The sequence below is a fragment of the Gadus macrocephalus genome, chromosome 22 (genome assembly GCF_031168955.1).
Source record: "Gadus macrocephalus chromosome 22, ASM3116895v1".
In the NCBI taxonomy this organism is placed as follows: Eukaryota; Metazoa; Chordata; class Actinopteri; order Gadiformes; family Gadidae; genus Gadus; species Gadus macrocephalus.
Window position 1 is genome coordinate 3,650,209 of NC_082403.1, and position 26,152 is coordinate 3,676,360.

The 26,152-nt window shown below is 44.2% G+C and overlaps 1 protein-coding gene across 3 annotated transcripts; it reads left to right on the plus strand.

Moving 5' to 3' along the window:
- Positions 1 to 15,443: 15,443 nt before the first annotated feature.
- Positions 15,444 to 25,821, plus strand: LOC132450833 (sperm acrosome membrane-associated protein 4-like). Of its 3 annotated transcripts, none has more exons than XM_060042958.1 (3): positions 15,444 to 15,592; positions 16,026 to 16,139; positions 16,630 to 17,464. In XM_060042958.1, the coding sequence occupies exons 1-3, from the start codon at positions 15,541 to 15,543 to the stop codon at positions 16,839 to 16,841; spliced, it is 378 nt and encodes a 125-aa protein (XP_059898941.1). In that variant the 5' UTR covers positions 15,444 to 15,540; the 3' UTR covers positions 16,842 to 17,464. The 3 variants fall into 3 exon arrangements, with proteins under 3 accessions (XP_059898941.1, XP_059898940.1, XP_059898939.1); XM_060042957.1 differs by lacking the exons at positions 16,026 to 16,139; positions 16,630 to 17,464 and adding exons at positions 23,796 to 23,909; positions 25,368 to 25,821 and having other exon boundaries at positions 15,450 to 15,592; XM_060042956.1 differs by lacking the exons at positions 15,444 to 15,592; positions 16,026 to 16,139; positions 16,630 to 17,464 and adding exons at positions 23,140 to 23,275; positions 23,796 to 23,909; positions 25,368 to 25,821.
- The last annotated feature ends 331 nt before the right edge of the window (positions 25,822 to 26,152 follow it).

The following is a 26,152-nucleotide window of genomic DNA, read 5'->3' on the forward strand; positions in this document are numbered from 1 at the left end:
GAATTCACACTACATGCACCCATCAACGGATCTCATTGACTTTGCATTGGGCGCTCTCGAAATGCATTGTGGGTCTGTCCGTTCTGTCGGCTCCGTGGCCTGCGTCAAAAGTTGATAAATGTTCAGACTTTTCGGGCAGCGACTGATCCGTCGTCCAATCAGATCGCGTTTTGCAAACATACGCAAATACACAGTCCAATGAAATCGCCTTTGTCATACAACCCGGGAAAACACATTGATATGCCAAAAAGCCTCCATACGTCGACGGACGCAAGTAGTCTGACGGTAGGGTAAGGCTGTAGGAAGTCAGGTGCCGAAGTATAAAGTCGTGGATGGTGGAATTTGGATAGGTTTAGGCAACACAACTACTTGGTAAGATTTAGGCAAGGAATTAGGAATTAGTTAGGAATAATAGTTATTTAGGAATAATTAGACCAATAGTTTCCCAAACCTTTTTGTTCTTCCCTTCCCAGCATTGCAACCGTATTAAATACTATTTCCTTGTCACTTTATACCAGGCCCATTATATTACAGACTTTGATTTAATGAACCCTAGAAGGATACTTTTTCTTTTTCAAAACTTAATGTTTTTGCCCTCATTATTGCTAAATGCATTTAGGCAGGCTTTACCTTTCATTTCGGTAACCGGCTGAAATTGTTTAACAGTAAAAAAATGTAGGTAACATATCAAATACAAATGTTATATATTCAATCTTATACAATGGGGGACCTAAATCCAGCGATCTGATTGGTTCCCAACTGTTGTATAAAGAGCGTATACATAACTGCTATGACGCCCGATCATTTTGTGAAAGTATCACTCCGCGCCTTGAAGAGGAAACCGTTACAAAGTATCGTAAGAAACTTTATCACACGGAGATTTAGCTTGACCATGGAGGAGGTCGTATTTTTACTAGTGTGTGTGTGAAGTCATTTTGCCATAATTTTAACAGTTGTATAAAAGCAATAGCACAGTTCACTGAAGTCTAAAATCGGCGAGTGAACTGCTCCATAGGATAAATTGCCGGCGAACCGCTCTATAATAATAATAATAATAATAATACATTTTATTTATACTGCACTTTATATTCAAGAATCTCAAAGTGCTTCAGAGAAAAAAATACCAAAAAACTATTAAAAAAGGGGGAACCTCAAAGAAAGTTTAGCTGAATGCTCTTTTAAAGAGATGGGTTTTGAGGTTCAGTTTAAAAAGAGCTGTAGTCTGTGGAGCCCTCAGGTGGTCAGGGAGGGCGTTCCATAGTCTAGGGGCAGCAGCAGAAAAGGCCCGATCACCCATGGTGCACAGCTTCGTATGTCGGATTTGGAGGGTGTGAGTGGATCCTGAACGGAGTGTACGTGAGTTTGTCGGGGGGGTGAGGAGTTCCTGAAGGTAGAGGGGGGCAAGTCCGTGAAGGCACTGGTGGGTGAGGAGGGAGACCTTGTACTCAATTCTGAGTGAGACAGGGAGCCAGTGCAGTGATTTCAGGATGGGGGTGATGTGGTCATGCTTGCGCACCCTCATCAGGACCCTGGCAGCACTGTTTTGAATGTATTGGAGCCTCTGGATGCTCTTGCCAGGGATCCCAATGAGGAGTGCATTGCAGTAGTCCAACCTGGAGGAGACAAAGGCATGGACGAGCTTCTCTGCATCAGCCAGGGTGAGTGATTGGCGGAGTTTGGCGATGTTCCTGAGGTGGTATAAAGCTGTCTTACAGAGGTGTTTGATGTGGGTGTCAAAATTAAGTTGTGGGTCCATTTTAACACCGAGGTTGGTGACGGATGTGGAAAGGGGGACGTTTTTGCCAGAGAAGGTGATATTGGTGATGGTGGGGGAGCGGAGCTGATGTGGCGTGCCAACAAGGATGGCTTCCGTTTTATGGCTGTTAAGTTGTAGGAAGTTGAGCTTCATCCACGCCTCTATCTCCTCCAGGCAGGTGGTCAGTGTGGATGTTGGCAGAGGGGCAGAAGAAGTGGGGGTTGTCCTGATGTAGAGCTGTGTATCATCAGCATAGCAGTGGTAAGACAAGCCATGCCTGCTAATGACACTACCCAGGGGGAGCATGTACAGTGAGAACAGTGTGGGGCCCAACACCGAGCCCTGGGGGACACCGCAGGTGACGTTGTTGGTGTGTGATTTTGCTTTGCCCAGGGCAACGTGCTCAGTTCTGTCAGTGAGGTACGAGGTGAACCAGTTCTTTACATTTCCTGATAGTCCAATGGTGTATTGCAGGCGGTGAAGGAGAATATTGTGGTCAACCGTATCAAAAGCAGCTGTTAAGTCCAGGAGGATGAGGAGAGATGGGGAGCCGGTGTCTGCTGCCATCAGGAGGTCATTTGTGACCCTGACCAAGGCTGTTTCTGTACTGTGGCCATAGCGGAAACCAGACTGGAATTTTTCAAACAAGTGATGTTGTATGAGGTGATCCTGGAGTTGTGCTGCAACTGTTTTTTCCAGAACTTTTGACAGAAATGGGAGATTTGAGATGGGCCTGTAGTTGGAGAGGACTTCTGGATCAAGGGTAGGTTTTTTTAATGTTGGTCTGATGACAGCAGTTTTTAATGCAGATGGGATATGGCCGGCCAGGAGGGAGTGGTTAATGATATTGGTGATGAGTGGAGAGACAGCAGAGATGTTGGCCTTCAGCAGAGCTGTAGGGAAGGGGTCTAGTGCACAGGTGGATGGCTTCATTTTCCTGATGACGTCCTCCACCTCTTCCTTTGTGATGCTGGAGAAGGAGCAGAGGGTCTGGACAGAGTCAATCGGTGGGTCAGCAGTTTGAAGGGGCAGGGCAGTAGTGATGGAGAGGTGTGAGCGGATGTTATTCACTTTTTGTTTAAAAAAGTTGATGTGCATGTTGCACCTCTCCGTGGTGACATCAGATTGGGATGGTAAAGGGGGTTTGAGAAGGTGATGGACAGTTGAAAAGAGCTGTTTGGAGTTACCAGGGCTATTGTTGATTATTGCGGAATAGAACCTGGACCGTGCATTATTCAGGGCTTCAGCATATGCCCTCCTGTGTTCCCTGTATGCCTGTTTGTGAACGGTCAGACCAGAGGCCTTGAGTCGCCGCTCAAGGACACGCCCAGCAGCCTTCATTGTACGTAGTTCACTGGTGTACCAGGGTGCGGAGCGCGAGAAGGAGACTGACCTCGATGTTAAGGGGGCGTGGAGATCCAGGAGACTGCTCAGGGACTGGTTGTATAAGTCCACTGAGTCAGCAACAGAGAGGGAGTCAGTTGAGCCAGAGGAGAGATGTTGAAGGTCCAGGGCCAGGGCATCCATGTTGATATTTTTCACATTCCTGAAGTGGATCTGCCGCTTTGGTTTGGTGTGGGAGGAAGGAAAAGGGAGCTCCATTGACACAACTCTGTGATCCGAGACGCCAAGATCATAGACCTGTAGGTTGCTGATGGGGGCGGAGTTTGAGATGACCAGGTCAATTGTGTGTCTATCGGAGCCTCTCTCGGAGGGACGCTAAAGTGTGTTGCATAGCGACCGTCGGCGTCGATGCATAGCGGCAGCCAGGAGGGACTACTTTTTTGTATTCTTTAACAAAACGGCTACTTTGACTTTCTTTGTTTCTTTTTAAATGTAGTGTGTCTATGACTTTCGTTTCGCCATAACAGTAACCATTGTATAAAAGCAATAGATCACTTCAGTCAGTGGTATGTGCTCACATTATACCACTGTGAAGGGGGTCGCCCAGTGTTGCCAGGTGGGAAATGTAGGATTATCATACCAGAGACATAAAATTATCGTATTTTGAGGGAAATTATCGTACACCCGTCATAATCAAAATAACAAGTCTATTGATGCGCTATATAGTCACTTGAGTGTTGAATAGCATCTAACAGGCACTCACGGCTTTACGTTGGTACGGAATGGATTGGAATGGAATGGAATGGAAACGGAATGGATTCATCAGCAGCCCCACAGTTGCGTTAGGCTAACGTGTCCCCCATAAACAATGACGGGTGGGAACTAATGAGCCAAATCATGAGGCCTGGAGGCCACCCACTGTTAGGAAATAGACATAGCACCAGGTTTAAAAGGGAAATAGTATTCATGATAACTGACAAGAAAATAAATATCTGGTTTCACATATTGAAATTTTATTTTCAGAGAAACAACATTGTCTCTGTCCTCAAAATGACAACAATTCATAAAATAAACAAAAACTGCACTTATGAAAACTTAAAAGTGCCTACACCAGGTTCTAACTTAAAATAAAGTGCAGTTCTATGTGATTTTTTGTTTTATGTTCTGTTCTGAACATAGTAAGGCAGCTAATTATGTTGACATGTTGCAGGAATGTCAAAGACCGTATTTCTCTTTGCTATGGTGCTTAAAACTCAAATAAAGATATTGTGGAAAAAATTAATAAAATAAAGTGCATATATAACCTGGCTATATAATAACCTGGAAAAGAGGTAGCCAAGATAACAAATGAATAGTAAAAAACAACAACAACACTCCAAGGGGTACATGTTTTTTTCCTGAGTTGTCTGTCCAGTCTGTGTCAGTCTCCGTCTTTGGCAGTTTTCTGAATGAAATGAAGAAGAGCGAGAGGAGACTATTGTTTGGATTAATTACATATTACATTTATGATAGATGACTAGAACTCTCCAGGTTCTTTCATTTTCTTTTCCGCGCTTCTCCAGACCGGGCCGAGCCGTCTCTGCTTCTTCTTCTTTTTTTTTTTTTTCTTTTTTTTCCTGGGGCGGGCGCAGCGGACTATTCAGCCAATCATTGCCGTTGTTCTGAGACAAGCTCACATTTAGAAAAGCACGATTGGCTTGAAATTTGTCACATGGAAAGAGATGCCTTCAGGGTTCACAAAAAAACAGTTGCGACAGGCTGATTACAACCGATTACAACCACACATTCACTGAATGGTCAAATTATCGTATTTTTGGCCTTTTTTGGGATTATTGATCGTACATCGTACAGAGGGCCAAATTATCGTACAAATACGATAATTATCGTACACCTGGCAACACTGGGGTCGCCGGCCCTCCGCTGCGCGTCGGGGCCGGACAACGCCCCTTAACAGTGGTATAATGAGCACATACCACAGCCTGGCGGGATCTATTGCTTAAAAATAATTTCAATGGAAAGAATCTAAAGCAGCCTTTTAAATTCGGTAAGCAGGCTCTGCTTCGTCTTCCTCCAGAAGTGGCTGCTCGGGTGCTTGATCCAAGATTACCCTTCAATCTCTATTTGCTCCTAAACGACAAATGATTTGACTGTAAGGAGCTTTGGATGAGAGCGATTGCTTTCAGTCAACAGTCAGTCGCTTGTCAAAAGTGCGACGGAGGATGTGTGTTTTTTTTATACCGCACGTTTTTTTTTACTGGAGGCGTGTATTTCTGAAAACACCGCCACCCAGTGGATGTATGGAGGACCACACATCAGCTAAATCTACCTAATTTGGCAGACGTGGTGACAAGCAAGTTATTCTTACTGGTAATTTGGGAGTGAATTGAAATAATAATTAATAAATCCTCCTAACCCTTTACATTCACTAAAATGGAAGGCTTAAAAAGGCATAGTCACGAACACAGGCCTATGTAGCAATGTAGAAGCATTTCTAAATAGTGTTGAACATAGTGCTCTTGAACACAGCATGAAAATGGCCCAGTCCCCTAATCAAGCCCCTTATATAAAGCAGGTGTGATGTGCCTCAGTATGGCTTTGTCTCTGCTGTGGCTGGTGACCATCTTTAGGATAGCCCCCCCTGTGACCGAGTGACTTTCATGCTTACCCCCAAACCCGTGGTGGTGAGTAGTTTGTAGTAGTGATGTTACGTTTTGCGTCGAGGCATCGAGGCGTGTGTCGAGTATCTCGGCTCCTCCCCCAGCGAAGCTCCGCTTCGAGTAGGATTCACGTTGGCAAAATGACGTAGGGTGTGACGTTCGAGGCTTCGCCTCGGGCTTCTGCTTCGAAATATGGGTTCAGTATTGGCGGGAGATTTCGACTATAAAGATGTCCCGTATACGATCCCAACCTTGTGGTATATTCAATATACCACTAGTCTGTGATCGTAGTAGTTTGAGCATTGCATTTTCTGTAGTATCAATCGAAACATCACACATTGTGTAAACATCACGTAGGGAGCTACGTGAAACATTACCCCCCCTGCACCTCCCTCCAAAGTTACACAAAACACTGTCCCCCACATCTCATCCACATTTCCCCTTTTACAAAATCAGTTCTATCATTCTGCCAAAAAAAATGCAATAACCACTGTCGGCTTAGCTCAGGAGGTAAAGTAGTTGACCTGTAGGTTGCTAGTTCAATCCCCAGCTAGCTCAGTGTTGTCTTCACCCTGTCACTTTGCTCCTGACAGCTGACTGTCGCCTTGCATGGTTGACTCTCCCGTCAATGTGTGTATTTACCGATGTAAGTCGCTTTGGATAAAAGCGTCTGTTAAGACACACTTGCCAAATGATTTATTTTCTAGCAGGAGCTCTGTGCCATTTTATGAATGTCACACTCACACACATGTATCACTGAAATGACTTCAATTCTCAAATGATTTAATGTTGTATCGGCACACGAAGCAAAAATCACATTTTGGGTTGGGTTGTCATAATTTCATTCACCACTAGATGTCCCTAGCGTACTCATTTGAAGCTTCGAGCACGAACCACTTTGGTGGTTCATCTGGCTTTGAGGCTTTGACGTTTCATGAGGCATCATCTCGGCACCACTAGTTTGTAGGCCACACCAATTGATCTACGTATGCAGCATAGTGAGCCGTACTTAATTATATTTTCCTCCATTTTGTAGGTTCACTTGCTGCTGTTTTGCCCTGTTTTGCTTTGCCTTATGGTTTTGTTTTGAGTATTTCAATAGTTATTGTTTATTTAGGCTGGAGCTGGGTGCCAAACTGTAAGGAGGCTAGGCACCCCTGGTGAGGTCCCGTCACTTGCATGTGAGTTAAAGCCCAGGGATATAACACGTTTTTCACCAGTTTTAGTGTGTAGTGACTGTTGATGTGAGGCACTTGTGGTGAGTGGTAGCACCCCTAGGCACTCTGCGTAGTTTGCCTCTCAGCAGTTGGCCTCAGCTTTAGTCTGGTTGGTTTTGTTTAAGTTTGGGACTGCTATTTTAGATATTGTGACTTTTAGACGTTCTATATAAATGAGTTTTAGCTGTTTGTAATAAAGATTTGGTTTATTTTGAATTCCCGTCTCTATCAGTTAAACGAATATGTTTGCCTTATCAACATTGTAAATATTATTTAACACAAAAGTTACATCTCTTTTATTATACTTTATTTCCAGGGGTGTAATTCCCCTGGTGGCGTTGTCGGTCCTCCCTCCCCCTAGACTTATCCCATGCAATATCGCCCCACGCGCTACACCTTGGTGATTGTAATGGCAGAGTATGGGCAATTAGATAGCAATTATCAATCATTAGTCAATAAGTCACGACCCAAAAATAAGAAATGTACTAATATTTCACCTATCAACAATGCCATCATGTAGGCCTACTGTTAAAAACCTTGAGAGAACAAAAATTCTGCAACAATCTATCCATCACCAAGCTTGTCACGTTGACACTAAGTTATTTCATGGGCTTCTTTCTCCGGATTAAGGTTTGCTCTCACCACCCACTTACAGGTCTCGACCCAACAGCCGGAGATCGCTGGTTGTTTGTATGCGGCCTACGATTGTATACTGTACCACTTGTTTGAGTACCACTGGAATACACTATAGTAGCACGGATAGCTTGAGAACAACCGGGGTCTACTGTAGTCTGTGTGTCTGTCTGTCTCTCAGCACTACGTGAGTGGAGCAATAGACCTCTAAGGAATAAGTCCCGCTTCCGAGGCTCTGGTTCCCTCGGCAAAATGTCCATGGTAAATAACATGTTTTTTTTAATGATCGTACAGAACAAACTCTGTAGGTGGCGAAAACGTAAAATCGACGTCATGTTTTGAACTACAAGCTTTTCCCATCTAGTTTCCACTCGTTTTTTTTTTTCGACCAGCAAGGCAGGCGATTGCTTTCATTCGAGCAGGGGAGAAGCCTAAGCCCAAGCCAAGGGGGGCAGCGGGACTCCTTGGAACCGCACCGGACTGGCAGATGAAGGCCGACCTGGGGAAGCAGCTCAGATTCCCAGAGCACATCGTGGAAACCACCCTGAGACCAGACATAGTTCTGTTCTCAGATTCAACCAAACAGGTGGTCCTACTGGAGCTGACAGTTCCCTGGGAGGAGCGCATGGAAGAGGCCAATGAGAGGAAGCGTGCCAAGTATGCCAACTTAGTGGAGGAGTGCCGCAGACGGGGGTGGCGTGCCCGGTGTGTGCCAATAGAGGTGGGCTGTAGAGGCTTTGCAGCGCGATCTCTCTGCAAAGCATACAGCATGCTTGGAGTCACAGGTGCACGTCAGAGAAAGGCCATCAAGACCACCACAGAGGCAGCTGAGAAGGCCTCTAGATGGCTGTGGATCAAGAGGGGCGATCCGTGGGTACATGCTACTGAGACACAAGTTGGGACTTGATCAATCCCGGCTGGGTCGCCTGGTTGAGGGTGTATGATGTTGCGAGACCCGAAACACCCACTGACCCCAGGTACCATCACTGGTGATGTGTCTAAGTGCTTCAATAGATGTATGTTAATCTAACTTGGAACGTGGTGTCGTTAAAGTAGCATTAATAATCGTTAACTACTTTAACGTCACCGACGATCCAAAAACCCATTCGAAACTACACTTCTCACACCAAAAAGAACCAAGAGCCAGTTCCGGGGTGGGGCTAGGGCCAGTTCAAAACTGGTTCCAGCCTTATCCCAGTTATGAACCAGTTGGTTTCACACCGGCCAGAGCCAGCCATGGAGCCGGCGAGAGCAACGTCATGACGTCACTGCAAACGTCTGCATACGTCTCCCCTTACAATAAACTTTTATTACGTCTTGTTTTTTAGGATTCCCTGCTGCTGTTTTTGTACGGTTTTAGTTGTTCTGTTGTAGCTGTGCTGTTTCGTACGGTTTTAGTTCTGTTTTAGCTGTGCTGTTTTGTTATGGTTCTGTTTTGGTTATTCTTTCCTATTTTGTTTTGATTATTTTAGTTCAGTTTGCTTTTGTGTTATTTCCCCTTTTTCTGTTTCATTGTTTGACCATTGGGTTGCTGGGTTACATAACTGCTGTTTGGTTTGGTTTTGCTCAAGTTTTCTTTATTTAGTTATTATTATTGTAATAAAAGAAACAATTAGTATATTTATTGTCTCTGCCTCTTTAGTTCTCGAACCTGTCCTTATTATTTCTGTAATATCATAGTTTAATTTTCTTTGTTCTATATTTCCTGGGGTGTAATTCCCCAGGTGGCGTTGTCGGCCCCTCTTTAGTTATTTCCCCCTCCCCCCGTTCATATTGACTTTTACACTGAGCCCCGCCTAGCCTAGAAATTTAGTTGCCCCTAGTATGGAGCCAGTTTCCTGCCATAATTCAAACCTGGAAAAAAAAAGTTTCAAAGGCTTGTAAGTCTGGGTTTGAAAACTCAACACCTTGTAAAAAAGGTTTTGCAACACTGAAAAAAGACCTAACCTGAAAAAAATTCAAACTGTAAACATGATTTTGTGTTCTATTTTATCTTCATCATTTTCACCACATTTTCAAAGTATTTTTCTTTTTCACAAACATGTTTTCAAAGTTCAAACAATATCACCAGCGCATTTGCAGAGTTTCAAATCTGGCACTGTTCTAATAGTATTTCATTGTTTCCCGGGTTTGAAACCTTGTAAATGGGATTCTGCAAACAGGTGTTCATACATTGAGAAATAAGTTTTGAAAGGTTGAATATTTATTTTTTAAAACTTGTAAAGGTGTACGTTTACGCCATTGCAATGTATTTTTTCAGAAGTGACTTTTCAGCACTGACTTTTCAGAGATTTGACCACACAGGCGCAAGCTTTGAGTCACGTGAATATTGGCAGTGTTCTGTCGCGCATTTGTTTTGAAACTCCTGACAGTCAAAGTCTGAAGAAAAAAAAAACCTTCCTGGGGGCGGGAGGACCATTTAGCTCTAAACCTATTGGTTGCTCTCGGCTGACGTACATTCCAATCACATTCTTGTCATCGGCAGAGCACTGTCAATCACGCACAGCCCGGTGAACGGCACATGTACATCTTTCGTCCCTCCCCATGCGGGTGTTGGCGCGGATGGGGGAGTCTGGGCGGTGGACTGCGACGGTATGATAGTTGTCTGACCCCTTGGAATGTACTGACGTACTGACGTACATTCCAATCACATTCTTGTCATCGGCAGAGCACTGTCAATCACGCACAGCCCGGTGAACGGCACATGTGATTAGAATGTACGTCAGCCGAGAGCAACCAATAGGTTTAGAGCTTAATGGTCCCGCCCCCAGGAACGTTTTTTTTTTTCTTCAGACTTTGACTGTCAGGAGTTTCAAAACGAATGCGCGACAGAACGCTGCCAATATTCACGTGACTCAAAGCTTGCGCCTGTGTGGTCAAATCTCTGAAAAGTCAGTTCTGAAAAAATACATTGCAATGGCGTAAACGTACACCTTTACATGTTTTTAAAAATAAATATTCAACCTTTCAAAACTTATTTCTCAATGTATGAACACCTGTTTGCAGAATCCCATTTACAAGGTTTCAAAACTGGGAAACAATGAAATACACTGTTAGAACAGTGCCAGATTTGAAACTCGGCAAATGCGCTGGTGATATTGTTTGAACTTTGAAAACATGTTTGTGAAAAAAAAATACTTTGAAAATGTGTTGGTGAAAATGATGAAGATAAAATAGAACACAAAATCATGTTTACAGATGTTTGAATTTTTGTTAGATTTTTTTTCAGGTTATAATCTCTTTTTTCAGTGTTGCAAAACCTTTTTTACAAGGTGTTGAGTTTTCAAACCCAGACTTACAAGCCTTTGAAACTTTTTTTTTCAGGTTTGAATTATGGCAGGAAGCTGGCTCCATACCCTAGCGGCAGCTAATTTAATTTGCAGCCAGGGAGGTCTAGCCAGAGCCCGTCTACTATCTCATATTAGACATTCTCTGGTCTAGCCTTCTGTCGTCGTTTTTCGCTGCTGGAAACAGAAAATGGGACAGGCCAATCAGATCGTCAGGGGCGGTATCGAGCCGAATGACGACAGAGCTGTGACGGTTCCTTGTTAAAGGTAAACAATAATGGCTGCTGCTTTTCGACTCGGCTTTGGCCGCGACTCTTCAAGACTTGAAGTTATCATTTTCTTTGAGCAATGAACAAAGAACTGCACTGAAGTCTTTCCTGGAAAAGAGATGTATTCAGAGTTTTGCCGACCGGATACGGTAAAAGTTTCGTCGTTGGTCTCCATTCTCTCAATCCACCATTCGCAACACTTCCCCATGGAAATTTCCGTCGCTCTGACTACGTCACCTTCTTCGTTGCTCTGATTGGTTGTAGCGCTATCCTATTGCGTGCAGAGGGAACTTGAAAGACAACCGTTTATCCCGCCCACACTGCCACCGTACGAGACCAGACCCAATATCTCTCCGATATGGGTCTGGCTTGCCAGTTGCCAGGCTATATGGAAGCATATATGTAGCAAAATTCAAATGGCAATGCAATTTGCAATTTGCAATTCAATAAGTAATTACGTTATGCAATTGACAATGCATTATGCAATTTCATAATGTAATTTGTAAATACGTTATTCAAAGTGTATTTTAATATGCAAAGTGACAATGCAATCCTCAATTAAATTTGCAAAAGTTATAACAATAAAAATACAATAACATTTGGTCAAATTCTTTGAGTTCCTTTATTCAAATTGAAAAGCTATAGCGTCCCCGTGATTGCAATCCACTTCGCCACGCTCCGTGTGTTGCGATATTCAAATGACATTTCAATCCGCAAAACGGAATCCAAAACGGAATCCAAAGAGGAAATCCAAAGAGGAATCCAAAGAGGAATCCAAAAAGTCAATATGCAAAGTGGCAAACGTATCAGCCAATCAGCGTCTGGGCGGGAACTACGTCACTTTCTATTGTGTCTGACTGTTTTATGTGTGGGGGGAGGGAGTTCCAGAGCCTGGGTGCTGAACAGCTGAATGACCGGGCACCCATTGTAATGAGTCGTGATGTGGGGATACATAGTAGTCCAGCAGAGGTTGAGCGGAGGGAGCGGGAGGGAGTGTATTCTTGGAGGAGGTCCCAGAGGTAGCTGGGGGCTAGGTTGTGGAGAGCTTGGGTGGGTGGAGACGGTGGGTCTCCCGACCCTATGTTTCGCACCCAGTGCCTGTAGCACTTGGGAAAACTTTGTGTTTACCACACTGGCGTCAAAACGTACCAGTGAGGATAAGTCGTCTATCCTATCTCCCAGAACACGCACTCTATCTACTACATTTGTGTCTTCAACACGATTGTTCTCCACATCAACGGCCAAACTTCGGAGCGTATCAATAATCTCCATTGGTGACCATGGACCTGACACATACGAACTAGAAGTGAACAAGGAAATTACGAGCAAGTGACGTAGTTCCCGCCCAGACGCTGATTGGCTGATACGTTTGCCACTTTGCATATTGACTTTTTGGATTCCTCTTTGGATTCCGTTTTGCGGATTGAAATGTCATTTGAATATCGCAACACACGGAGCGTGGCGAAGTGGATTGCAATCACGGGGACGCTATAGCTTTTCAATTTGTATCAAGGAACTCAAAGAATTTGACAAAATGTTATTCTATTTGTATTGTTATAACTTTTGCAAATTTAATTGAGGATTGCATTGTCACTTTGCATGTTAAAATACACTTTGAATAACGTATTTACAAATTACATTATAAAATTGCATAATGAATTGTCAAATGCATAATGTAATTCAAATTGCATTGCCATTTGAATTTTGCTACATATATGCTTCCATAAGGCTAAGCCCCGCCACATTTTGGTGCCAACTGTGCCCACGGTCCACTGCGTTTTCGTCTTCACGTCCATTGTTTACTTTGGTGTTTTTAAAACTGCCGGTCATCGTTGGTCTTCCTGTTTATGAAGGTAAGGATAAGCCCGCCCCCTGCCCCTGGCGTAAAGGCAGTTCTCGTTCTAGCCCATGGTTCTAGCCCAGCTCAATCCTGGGGTTGGAGTTGAACCGGTTTTTACAGGCCGGAGCCGGTTCTTTGGCGATGTGAAACCAAAACACTGGTTCTAGCTCCGAACTAGCCCGGAACGGGCTCCGATTTTGCGGCAGCGTGAAAGGCCCATCATATGTGACATCATGCTCGCTGCGACTGGCGTGGACATCCTCCCCTTAGAAAAAGCGGTGAAGTGGAGCAGAGAGATCGCCATGTCTGTACCAGAGTGGTGATGCAACGTATATAATTCGCGTTGAGAGCAGCAGGGGGCTGTAGTTCGCAAAGCGGGCTCACACAAAACCTAACATTATCAAACTCCTTCGCAATTTTAGTTTTCTTTGCATGACTTATCATTTAAATCCACGACAAACATATGTGTAATCAAGGACATATTAAGACTGGGACCAGAAAAGAATACTTTCTCTTCATTGAAACCCATTCATATTTTTCGATCTGGTAGGTCCCATGGGCTCTACAGGAAGGGGCGTGACTTCGCCACTCTATAGTCAGACCCTTCGCCCTGCAGAAGGGTCTGGAGAAGAGCAATACATTTCTTCCCCAGACCAATGTGCAATCTACGATTGAGCTTTGTCTGGCAATAGCAAGGCTACCGAGTTCAGTGATGACGCTCTCAACAAAAATCGCTGCGCCCATAAAGAGATGTACCACGTTGGACATTTTAGTGTCGATTTTAAATGCTCTTACACACTTGATTACATTGCTACTTTATTCTGGTCTCCAATTTATGCATTGCACGATCTTGCTGTGCTTGCAATACAATGTAAAGTTGTGCTGTTTGTTTTCAAGCTGGTTTGCCAAAGAGGCTAATTGCATGACACAACCACAAAGAGGAACGGGAACGCTATAAGTGCTTAGAGACCGGTGTGCGACTCGGAAGACTGGTGTCCGAGGCATCTGGATCACACCATGTGTGGATGTGACTGGATGGAGGAGTCACATGTCACTAAGCTATGGTGCTACACGTATCCTATCTTGCTGAATAATCAATTATTTCCAACCGCAACAATTGGTTCAAACAAATAACTCAGTGTCACAGGCTATAACTGTTGAATCACGCTCAATGCTAAATAAAGTAACAAAAGCGAGGTGAGTTAAAGGGGGCATGTTATGAAAACAACACTTTTCCTGGGATTAGGGGCTTTGGTTTTTGGTCTCTCGTGCTCCCACACGCATACAAACTTTGAAAAAGTCTGAACATGATTATTTGAGTGAGATATGCATTTCTGAAAGTACCCCGCCTACTGTTACCAAACGGGCAAGTCAGTTTCGGCGCCCCCTCCTACGTAGGAAGGGGGCGCATTTGAATATTACCTCCCACTTCCCCCCTCCCCTCCAATCAGAGCATGATTACAAAATCGGAATACAATCCCTTCCATGTTGCGGTTCATGGATATTATAGCTACAGACACCAGAAACTGCTCTTTCTGAAGGGACTGAAACAGAGGGGAATAGCGGTAGGCAAGATCTTTTTCCCTAAACGCTATTTCCAGCAAACAGCTTCATAAACATGTTTTCTGGAACTCAAATAGTATGTCAGTTGTTGGGAAAACACCATAATATGTCTTCTTTAAGACCCATCATTCCTCCCTCTTTCTTGCTAATTCTGACAAGATGGATACATGGAGTGTGATGAGTTAAGTCAACTGTATCTGCAGAGATAGACTTGATCCCAGGCCACGTTATCGTTGATAAAGCAGGATGCCGTCTGAGGTTGGAGCTGTGTGTGTGTGTGTGTGTGTGTGTGTTACTTTGTGCAGGCGGGGAGCGATGGCCAGTGCATCGGGAACTGCCCCTTCTCCCAGAGGCTCTTCATGGTGCTGTGGCTCAAAGGAGTGACCTTCGACGTCACCACCGTGGACATGACCAGGTCCGACGCGACCCAAGCCTCTCCACTACCTCCGCCTTCTCCACCTCCACCCTGCTCTTCCTCCACCTTCTTTCTCCTCCTCCTTGTCCCGGTCAACTCCTTCCTTCCACCTCCTTCTTCCTCTCCTCATCCTTCTCCCCCCCCCCCCCCCCCCTGTAATCCTCCTTTTTTCTCCTTCTCCTCCACCCTGCTCCTCCTTCCTCCTCCCTCCTCTGTCAGCCTCCCCCCTCCTCCGGCCTTCCACCCCCTCCTCATTTTGTGTTGATTAACTCGAATGACTGACGAGATGAGTTGTCCAGATGAAGATCTTGATTGAATGATGATGCCCTCATTGTTTATTCATTCAGTTGAACTACCTTGTAGTTTCAAGTGTGGGAGGGTGGGTCCTTCCTCATGCCAATAAACCTGATTCCCTTCATTCTAATATCTGTTGTTTCAGCCGTCTTTACCTCCTCGATGCGGGACATAAAAACAGTAGAGACGAGTGGTTGAGCATCAGACTGTTGACCCTCTGAGTCCTGTTTGTGTCTAAGCCGTCGTCTTCTGATCCGCTGGGAAAATGGCCGCTGTTTGGACCAGACTTCTTCTCCTGGGAGTGTTTGTTGCCGTCGGTGAGCAAAGAATTAGGTTTTTGTCTCAAAACCCTTTTCTGTACAAACTGCCTTGGGGATTTAATATTCTGTATTATTTTTTATATAATATTGATAATTATTGTTCAGATATTTTTTTAATCTACTATCATATTGGATCTTAATTCAGTGCAAATTCTCTCAAGGTAAAATATATGTTGCCTTTATTGAGATGTTATTGAGATATTTCTCTGTAAGGCTCATGTGGGAGTATAGGTAAACTACAGGTAGGTCTAGTACTTTGTCTGGTTAAGGTTGTAAAACTTTAGGAAGGAGTCTCTAGACTTGACCACCCTGTTAACCCTCTTTCGAGTTTTTTTTGGTTCTCCATTCACGGAGCACTAAGCAGGTATATGCGGCGGCCCGAGTGCCTGCCGACAACTTTTCCTCTAATCTTCTGCTCTCCGTTCCGCAGCACACGGGCTGACGTGTCGCCGCTGTCCGATCGCAATCTTGGGGCGATGTCTGGTCGCCAGCGATGATGTCGAATGCGACAACTCGACCCGCAGCTGCTTCACCCGGACTGCGTGTAAGCGGCCCCGCAGACATGCTACACACAAATCTGACTGAAATGGAAGGGAGTGCTGTCTATGTAGTCCTGAAGGGTATATATATATATATATATATATATATATGTAGATATACATGCATGTAGATATACATGCATGTATGCATCGTTTGATTTACTTGACAACCTCACCTTTATGCCTCAAAAACGAAAATCAAATCCAACAATAGGCCTATTGATACAATGCATGCTTTCGGTGCCTGGTTTGGTTGGCAGAAAGCGAAACTAAAGTGCCAACACCTCAGTAGGGTCACACCTTACAGTAGGCAAGCACAAGGAGAGAGAACATTAAGTTAAGCAACCCAGTAAACTGACCCATCGTGGAGGTGAGATTGGCCCGCTTGTCCGTTTCCCAGCATGCAGTAGGGCAGACCATGAGTTGTTGTTGTTTTTGTTGCTGTTGTGTTTTAAACTGATGTTTCAGCCTCTTTTACGTTTTGAATCTTGACAGCGTTCGATGGCATTGGTTTTTTCCGACCTCAAAGCCAGGGGTGTGTGCTCACGACCTCCTGTGGCCGGACAGAGGCCGGCACCTTCCTGGGCTTCGGTTTTACCGGCTCCAGTGCCTGCTGCAGGACGGACCTGTGCAACGGAGGGACGTCGGTGCAGCTGTCGCTCGCTGCCGCGGTCGTCGCCGTCCTGGCGTCGCTCTGGGCTCGTTAGACGACGCATGGCACTACGATACGTTCTCAGCAGACACAGTTACGCCTTGTTCACACTGCATGCGTCCGTCGACGGATGACCGAGGGCGTGTCTGACGTATAGGGGACTAGTCTTTGTAGACGCATACTGCAGCCAATCAAATCGCCTCCCTCTACAAAGCCAATATGTGGATATAAATACAAAAGATGACACAAACAGGTGACTAAAACAATCCTATCATTCCACATTTCTTTGAATAAATATGGCGGACAGATTTTTCCTGCTACTTTCTGCTTGTTATTGCAAAATAGATCCAGTAGACGCGTGAAGTTTATTTGCATAACCGCGATCTGATTGGCCGACGGATCTGGCGCTGCCTGAAAAGTTGAACATTTCTCAACTTTTTGACGCAGGCCACGGAGCCGAATGGACGGACGGACCCACAATGCATTTCGCGAGCGCCCCATGCAAAGTGACTTGAACACTAAACAGAAAACACAGCTGTCATTATCACTGTCACTGACAGCGATATACTGCTTCACTTATTATGACAAATGTACTGATTGTAAGTCGCTTTGGATAAAAGCGGCTGCTAAATGGTAATTTGTCAGCTGTCTATCCTCTATTAAACTGCATTGAAGTGACATGTTTGTTCCGTGCATTATTCATTTGCATTAATATGCATGCATTATTCCTTTGCACAACGTATTATTCCTATGCACAAAGATTAGTGAGCTAGGACCTCGGTTAGCAGGCATGTATCGCGCCTATTTTACAATAATCTCAAACGTTTCATTAATTCACAAACCAGACCAATCAACCACGCGTGCCTTTATGTTGCGATCTCTGAAATGAAGAGGGCTCGGATCGTACAACACTGGGTGCCCAGTTACAGTCAGCCACGATACATTTTTCAGTCGACATTTTGTAGTCAGCAGGAACCAAAAAAGTAGGTGGGAACCAAAGTGCCGGTGTTCGGTGTTTCCTGGGATCCACGCAAGTGAAGAGCGTCTACATTCCGATTGGCTGTCAGTGTTTTGCCGCCAAACGCGTCATAGTAATTTGCATACAGTTCAGCCGTCTTCAAGTTTTTTTGGTCGCTCTGGTCGCTCACCTTTTGCCGCTGGTAGCGTTTGACGCTTGTGTCGCTTTGGTCGCTCTTGCCCATAGAAAAATGGATATGGGCAAGAGCAAAACTTAACTTAACTCAACTTATCCAAAGAATGGTGCTGCTTGAATGGAAATTATTGATAAATGCAGTTAGGCAGGCTTTACCTTGCACATGGCTGAAATTGTTGAACAGAAAAAAAACAAAAAAAACAGCTTTGTCTTCCCCCAGAAGAACTGCTCTGGTGCTCGATCCGAGATTAGCATTCAATCTCTAATTGCTCCTAAACGACAAATGATATGACTGTAAGGAGCTTTGGATGTTGCTCGTCCACAGAGCGACAGAGGATTTGTGTCCTTTTTAAACCACACATGTTTTTTTTACTGGAGGCGTGTATTTTGCAGAAAACACTCCCACCCAGTGGATGTATGGAGGACCACACATCAGCTAAATTGACCTAATTTGGCAGACGTGGTGTCAAGCAAGTTATTCTTACTGGTGATTTTGGAGTGATTTCAAACTATATTTAATCTATCCTCCTAACCCTTTACTGAGACTTAAATGGAAGGCTTAAAAAGGCATAGTCATGAACACAGGGCTACATAGTTGATTGTAAGCCTAATGGCAGAGTATGGGCAATTAGTTATTAATTATCCATCATTAGTCAATAAGTCACAACCCAAAAATAACACAAATATTTACCATTATTGCACTTTAGAACGGCATTCTATCATTATAAAATCGCTATTGTAACATATAAAAAAAGTTTTTTTTTCCCCTCATTCTAACCCATGGACCTATTAAAGAAAGGACAGCGGACTAAAACATGGCCGCCCATTCATTCCTATGGAAACTGCTCAATGGCACAGAGGCATAAAGATACTAAAAGTGTACGTACGCCCAAATGCCAAGTTTTGCGTGCGCCAAGATATATTCAGACTTATAAAACCCTGGGTACGCACACGACACCTCTAAGCAATCTTTGCTGTATAAATCACAGAGGCCCTCATTTATCAAACGAACGTAGAAATGAGCGCAAATCTGAACGCATGATTCATCTTACGATAGGACCCACGTGAGATTTACGAAACCTTCGTATCACACCAATCCCAGCGTACGAAGGATCTTGGTGTTGATAAATACGGCGGCTGAGATCGATCGTAATTAACGTAACACGCCCATATAAAAGCACGTATTCAGAAGTCTCGCCCCTAACTTTTACGACATGGAGAAACGTCCAACGGTAAAATAGAGGAATTTTTCCGAGACCCAAATGGAGACGCTCGGGTCACTGGTGGATGCGAACCGTCTGGTTTTATTTGGTAGCCTATAGCTGGCATTAAAGCCCAGCAAAAGAATGCTATATGGAAGGAAATAACTGTTGCAGTGAATAGTGTTTCCAATGTTCGTCGGGCTACGGAAGAGGTTTGTTAATTAAATTAATTAAATAATAAATTAAATGTACAACTTCTGTTATCCAGCTTAAAACATTTCACATATATGCTATTGTTTGCATTCCGTTAAAGTTATTTAATTCCGAATAAGGTGAAGAAAAAATGGTCCGACATGAAGCTCAGCACCAAAAAACGTGTTGCGGCTGTGAAGCCGGCCGAGCAAGAAACGGGAGGAGGCCGGTGCAGTGCGACTGCAGCGTATCTCACCGAGATGACTCTGACCATGTAGTGCGCCCTGATGTAGACGATGCCCAACGTTGCTATTTTGGAAAATAAAAGAATCGTGCGTGCCCCCAGGCCATCGGGCTACCATGTTCAGGATTGACATTCTGGCATCGCAAATAATCGGAACATTAACTGAATGGTAGCTTTTGCGGTTGATGTAGCCTACGCGTAATCATTAATAGATGGTTCATACGCACATGGGTACAATCAACCGCACCAATCACATTTGGAAACCTAGCAATAGCATAAAAATCCCGTTTGATTCCAGTTTGCTGATCGTTATTATATGGGAATTTAATATAACGTTCGGAGAGGGACATTATAGCTGCCAAAACTGCTGGCATGGTTCGGCTAATACTTGGCTGGGAAATAGCAGACCTGTCCCCGATCTCCCGCTGCAAGATCCCGGTGGCCAAAAATCCCAAGGTAGAGCAAACCTGCACAGGTATTGCGTTTGATCGCCTAGTTTCTCGCCTTAACTGTGGCTCCAAAGCATTGCATAGCTCCATCAGGAGATGCCTTGGGAGACGAAAACGACTCAAGAGCCATTCATCGCCCTCCTTAAAAAAATCGGCGCGGTCTCGAAAAACTCTCTCGTCTGTGCGTTGAGGTCCTTAACAGAGCCAGATCTGCCATCGCTGAGACACGACCACCTATTTGGCAAAGCTCCTGTTAATATAGACAGCTGAATAAACATTTCACCTGTCACATTCTAATTATTTTCATAGCAATACTGTTTTTAATTAGGCCTGACTTGATTGTAATTGTTTGAACGCTGGGCTAATTCCAATTTATTTAGTAATTAATACAGATGTTGAACATGGGCTACTTGTGCTGCACTATTCATCATTGAAATACCCGTATGTTGCGCCAAAAAAACTTGCGTACACGAGCCCAGACCTGACGTGAGATTTCATCGCAGCCTGCGCTCACGTTCAAATTGATAAATGCCAAGCTCAACGTTGAAATGAGCGTACGTCCATTTTACGCACGTTTTCTGTCGTACGCTCGTTTGATAAATGAGGGCCAGAGTGCCTACAAGTGTGCGCAGCTGAATCAGCTTCACGTCCGCCCTGTACACGCCCCTTTTTTTTTTTTTTTTTTTACCATAAATGGTCAATGCAAACGCCCTTATGAATGCGATTTGCATATAAAACAGACTCAGATGCAGGCATTATGTCTTGTCGGAAACAATGGCAGAAGGACTGAGAAAAGCAAAAAAGCGAAATTTCGCGATGGTTGAAGTGGAGACACGTGTGGGTGAGGTGGAGGCCCGAAAAGTAGTTTGGTTCGGCAGTCACGGGATTGGGATCACTAAAATCAAAAAGCAGAGTGAGTGGCAACATGTTGCTGCAGCAGTGAACACTGTCAGTGGCACGGAGCGCACAGTCCCAGGATTAATACATATTTTTATGTACAAATCGTTATGGTCCCTGAAGACCCTCTCCCTCTGAATCGTGCCATTTGCATGGTCCTCCAGCAGTGCCATGGTACCATGGTGCAGCATTACGCACGGGGCTCACCGCTGTATTTATATGGTTACGGTATTAAGACTGACCGAGAACACCTTGGATAATCAGTTTGTAATCACCCACGAAAAATGTTTGTGAACATAACCCCTTTTTAATGCCTGATTTGTCATGAAAAGCATCAAGAGGAACGGACAAAAATATAACGATTGTGATGAGGAGTATGTGGCTTGGTTTTCCACACTTGGGATTTCATTGACATTTGATTATGTGTTTACAGTGTCACATAAGAATATTATGTTATTGACACATGTATGACAGATGCTTTATTTCATGCAGTCGCACCGTCAGTGGACAGTATGGAGTGACGGGATTAAATATAGAGATTTTTTTTTTCTTTCATTTCCATTCTAAGGAGATAGATTTAACGCATGATACGGGTTGAAATTAAAAAATTATCTCTTCTCACTCTACAATTCTTCTGTCTGACTTCAGTTCACCACCACACCGTCTGTGTCGCCAATTCTCCTTTTCCTCCAAACCATGCGTACGCATGGGTGAGTTTGCTTAGGGCTGCTTACATTCTCCCGTCAAGTTAGTTTTTATAGATCACAACCTTGGCGTGGAAATTCACGTACGCCAATTTCAGCCCCGTTTTGTGCGTACGCAACGGTTATCAATGAGACCCCTGGCTTAAAGAGAACAGCAAGATTAATCTGATTTAGCACACATTAAGATAATGGGACACAGGACTTTAATCTATGTTTAGCAAATTGGACGCGTGTATGCGTGTTGAAAGACAACATGTTTCTATGTACACGATCAGGTTTCTTATTCGTAAACTGAACAGGCTTCTCCATAATGTTTTCTGTGAGTGGATGAATGGCGACTCCCTTCCTCCTTGCTTCATAATGCCGTTGTCTTTTAGTATTCTGATGGTTATTGCATGGTGTCATTGTTATTTGATTCGGTCTACTATTTGATGTTTGTATGTATTTATTTATTAACTAAGTTATGGTGTTACACCATGTCATATCCGGCTGAAAAAAAACAATTATTTCCCTAAGTCCAACAGCAACCCTTTGTTTAAATAAATAACTCACAGTGCAACAGGCTATAACTGTTAAATCACGCTCCATGCTCAATTTCTCTGAAGTAACAACACGAGGTGTGTGTGCGCGTGTGTGTGTGTGTAACCATGGGAATCATCACCTAAAAAAAAAAAAAAAGTTTTGTCCGTCGTTACGGCATAATGTCTAAGTGGCTAATAAACATTTCTTAAGACCCATCATTCCTCCCTCTTTCTGGGTAAATCTGACAAGATGGATACATGGAGTGTGTTGTTAAGTCAACTGTATCTGCAGAGATAGACTTGATCCCAGGCCACGTTATCGTCATGTTCGCGTGTTCGATGCTGTCTGAGGTTCCCGCTGTGTGTGACCTGTGTGTGACTTGTGTGTGCAGGCGGGGAGCGATGGCCAGTGCATCGGGAACTGCCCCTTCTCCCAGAGGCTCTTCATGGTGCTGTGGCTCAAAGGAGTGACCTTCGACGTCACCACCGTGGACATGACCAGGTCTGACGCAACCCAAGCCTCTCCACGTCCTCCGCCTTCTCCACCTCCACCCTGCTCTTCCTCCACCTTCTTTCTCCTCCTCCTCCTCCCGGTCAACCCCTTCCTTCCACCTCCTTCTTCCTCTCCCTTCTCCTCCCTCCTCTACCCCTTTTACCCCCTCCCTGTAATCCCCCTTTTTCCTCCTCCTCCACCCTGCTCCTCCCTCCTTCCTCCTCTGCAGGCCTCCACCTACCTCCTCCTTCCATCCTCCTCCTCCTGACTTCCTCCTCCTCCTCATTCTGTGTTGAATAACTCAGAATGACTAACAAGATGGCAAATTATGAGACTTCCTTGTCCAGGTCTTCTTGATTGGATGGGGATGCCCTCATTGTTTATTCATTCACTTACACTCCCTTAACTGGGGGAGGTTGGTTTATACCTGATTCCCTTAATTCTTATATCTGTTCTTTCATCGCTCTTTACCTCCTCGATGGGGGACAATAAAAGCAGTAGAGACGAGGTATTGAGCACCAGACTGTTGAACCTCTGAGTCCTGTTCGTGTCTGCGCCGTCGTCTTCTGATCCGCTGGGAATATGGCCGCTGTTTGGACCAGACTTCTTCTCCTGGGAGTGTTTATTGCCGTCGGTGGGCAAAGATTTAGGTTTTTGACTCAAAACCCTTGTCTGTACAAACAGTCTTTGGGATTTAATAATCTGTATTTCTTTGTATAATATTAACATGAATAGTCATATATTTTTTAATTGACATAATCATATTGGATCTTAATTCAGTGGACATTTTCTCAAGGCAAATTATAGGTTGCCGTTATTGAGATGAACCTTGCCATTTTTTTGTGTATGGGATATTATCTTTCTCTGTATGGGAAAACTCATATTTGGGAGTACAGGTAAACTACAGGCAGGCCTACTACTTTGTCTAGTTACGGTTGTAGAACTTCAAGAAGGAGTTTATTAGACTTGACCCCCCATTTAGCCTTCTTTTGATACAGTCTCTCCTAACTAAACTAATTACGCGCCATTTAGCATTTCCTCCATCGTCCTCCTGTCTTTTAGTTCTCCGTTAACGGAGCACTCAGCAGGTATACGGCCATGCGATTGCCTGCTGACATCCTTTCCTCTAATCTCTTCTTCTCTCCTTTCCGCAGCACACGGGCTGACGTGCGACCGCTGTCCGATCGCAATCTTTGGGCAATGTCTGTTGCCCAGGTATGATGTCCATTGCAACACCTCGACCAGCAGCTGCTTCAACGAGACTATGTGTAAGCCGCCACGCACACATGCGACACACAAATCTGACTGAAATGAAAGGAGCGCTGTGTTTGTGGTGCCGACAGATACATACATGTATGTAGAGCTATATACATTCATGAAGATCTACCTAGACATACATACATGTATGTTTGCAGAGTTTGAAAGTAACTAATTACATTTTCTAAAGGAAGTGTATTGAGTCGATTTTTAAAAACTGTAATTTTAATTTTACTTAAGTAAGTTTTGGTTGAAGTATTGTACTTAGTTACATATTGAACCTCACAAGTTACTGAGTAAAAAATTGCAGGCAAGTATGTCGAGAATGACAAGAATCATTGGCCTGAAAGTGAAACGCAAAAAGCAAAACAAAACACCTCAGTAGGGTCACAGTTTCCAGTATAGGCAAGCACAAGGAGAGAGAACATTAACTAAGATAAGTAACCCAGTTAACTGACCAGGAGTGCGTTTCCCAAAACAGTAACAAATAATTACTTTTGTCCCAAATGCTGTGCAAGAGTCAAATGGCTGAGTGGTTAGAGCACTCGCCCAGAGAGTAACACGTTTTGATGTTTTTTTTGCCATGGGTTCAAGCCCTTCCAGATGTCTTGTTTCTTTCGTTCTAATGATAGATTTTTGATGTTTGAAGTCTGTCGATCTCTTGACAGTACCTAGGCTGTATATTTCCCTCCTCCTTTTGACAGGGGGGCAGCAATGGCGCCATGCATTAACCATCAGAATACTAAAAGCTACAACGGCATTATGAAGCAAGGAGGAAGGGAGTCGCCATTCATCCACTCACAGAAATCATTATGAAGAAGCCTGTTCAGCTTACGAATAAGAAACCCTTTGATCGTGTACATAGAAACATCTTTTTTAATTTTGTTTTAAATAGTAGGCAATCACGGGATTGACTTCTCTAAAAACCCGCTGCCCAGAATCTTATCACAGTGAGTAAAAGTAACAGGGTTATTAAAGAAAACATTCGTGAGTCATTAAACGTCCAGTGAAGATCCACACCCTAACATTTGGAGGTCGTACTGCGCTAATTCTGAACGCTAATTGCGTAAAAAATACAAAGAAGGCTGAAACTGGTCACGTGACCATCAATATCCAGGAAGCATGTGGCATAATATGGACCTACTTTGCCTTTTTACTATGTGAGTAAAAAGGACTCTATGACTATGTTGTTGGGAAACATCCAGGAAGCCTTACCTTACCGATGGGTACTTCGGGCCTTCCTATGTAGGTGAAATGGTTTTTGGGAACACTTTACTATTAACTGTTGAGTCCCTAAGAGGTAGGTTGCTAAGGAAGTTAGCAACTATGCTTTTGGGAAACTAACCCCAGACGTGGAGGTGAGATAGGCCAACGTGTCCGTTTCCCAGCATGCATTAGGGCAGATCATGAGTTGTTGTTGTATTTTAAACCGATTTTTCAGCATCTTTTACTTTTTTGAATCTCAACAGTGTTCAATGCCACTGATTTTATCCGACTTCAACGCCAGGGGTGTGTGCCCTCGACCGCTTGTGACCAGACAGAGGCCGGCGCCTTCCTTGGAATCGGTTACACCTTCTCCGTCGCCTGCTGCGGGACGGACCTGTGCAATGGAGGGACGTCACGGTCACACCCATACAGCGGAGGGGTGTCGGTGCAGCTGTCGCTCGCTGCCGCGTTCGTGGCCGTTCTGGCGTCGCTCTGGGCTCGTTAGACGACACATGGCGCTACGACGATACGTTCTCAGCAGACAGTTATGAATAAATCCATGATTCATTAAAGAGACCGTAATATATATTTCGATTTAAATGTGTTGATTTAAGTGTGCGGCTTGTCAGTTGTCAGGGCATGGGTTTCATAAAGTTGACTATTGTTAACTGGTTTAAATAGGCCTAATATTGAAGAATTAAAGGATCAAAAAGTGTTTACCTGTGTCAAATGAATTGAAGTCTTCCAATAATCTGTAAAAATCATGAACTACAATATATTTTAAGCACTGCCATTCGTTCAGAGCGCATTCTGAGTTGAAAGTTACAATCACTGTAGGGTGTGGGGTGTAAATCCACGAACGGAACGCATTGCGATATGTCGCTATATGTCGTTTTGCCGATTTCCTGCCAGCCTCATCTCATTGGACCGTCCTTCTCTCGTCCCCTCCAATGATATGAGGTTTGCAGCCTCCGCTCTGTTGGAATGGAGGAGTTGTATGTTGTGAAGTTCAGAAAGTCGGGTGCCGAAGTATAAAGAGCGACTAACC

What these genes read in the sequence shown, in the direction of transcription:
- LOC132450833 (XM_060042957.1), top strand. Translation starts at nt 15,541, where the DNA reads ATGGCCGCTGTTTGGACCAGACTTCTTCTCCTGGGAGTGTTTGTTGCC. An exon ending in GGGAGTGTTTGTTGCCGTCG is followed by an intron (nt 15,593 to 23,795) that starts GTGAGCAAAGAA and finishes TCCTTTCCGCAG; the next exon opens with CACACGGGCTGACGTGCGAC. An exon ending in CTGCTTCAACGAGACTATGT is followed by an intron (nt 23,910 to 25,367) that starts GTAAGCCGCCAC and finishes GAATCTCAACAG; the next exon opens with TGTTCAATGCCACTGATTTT.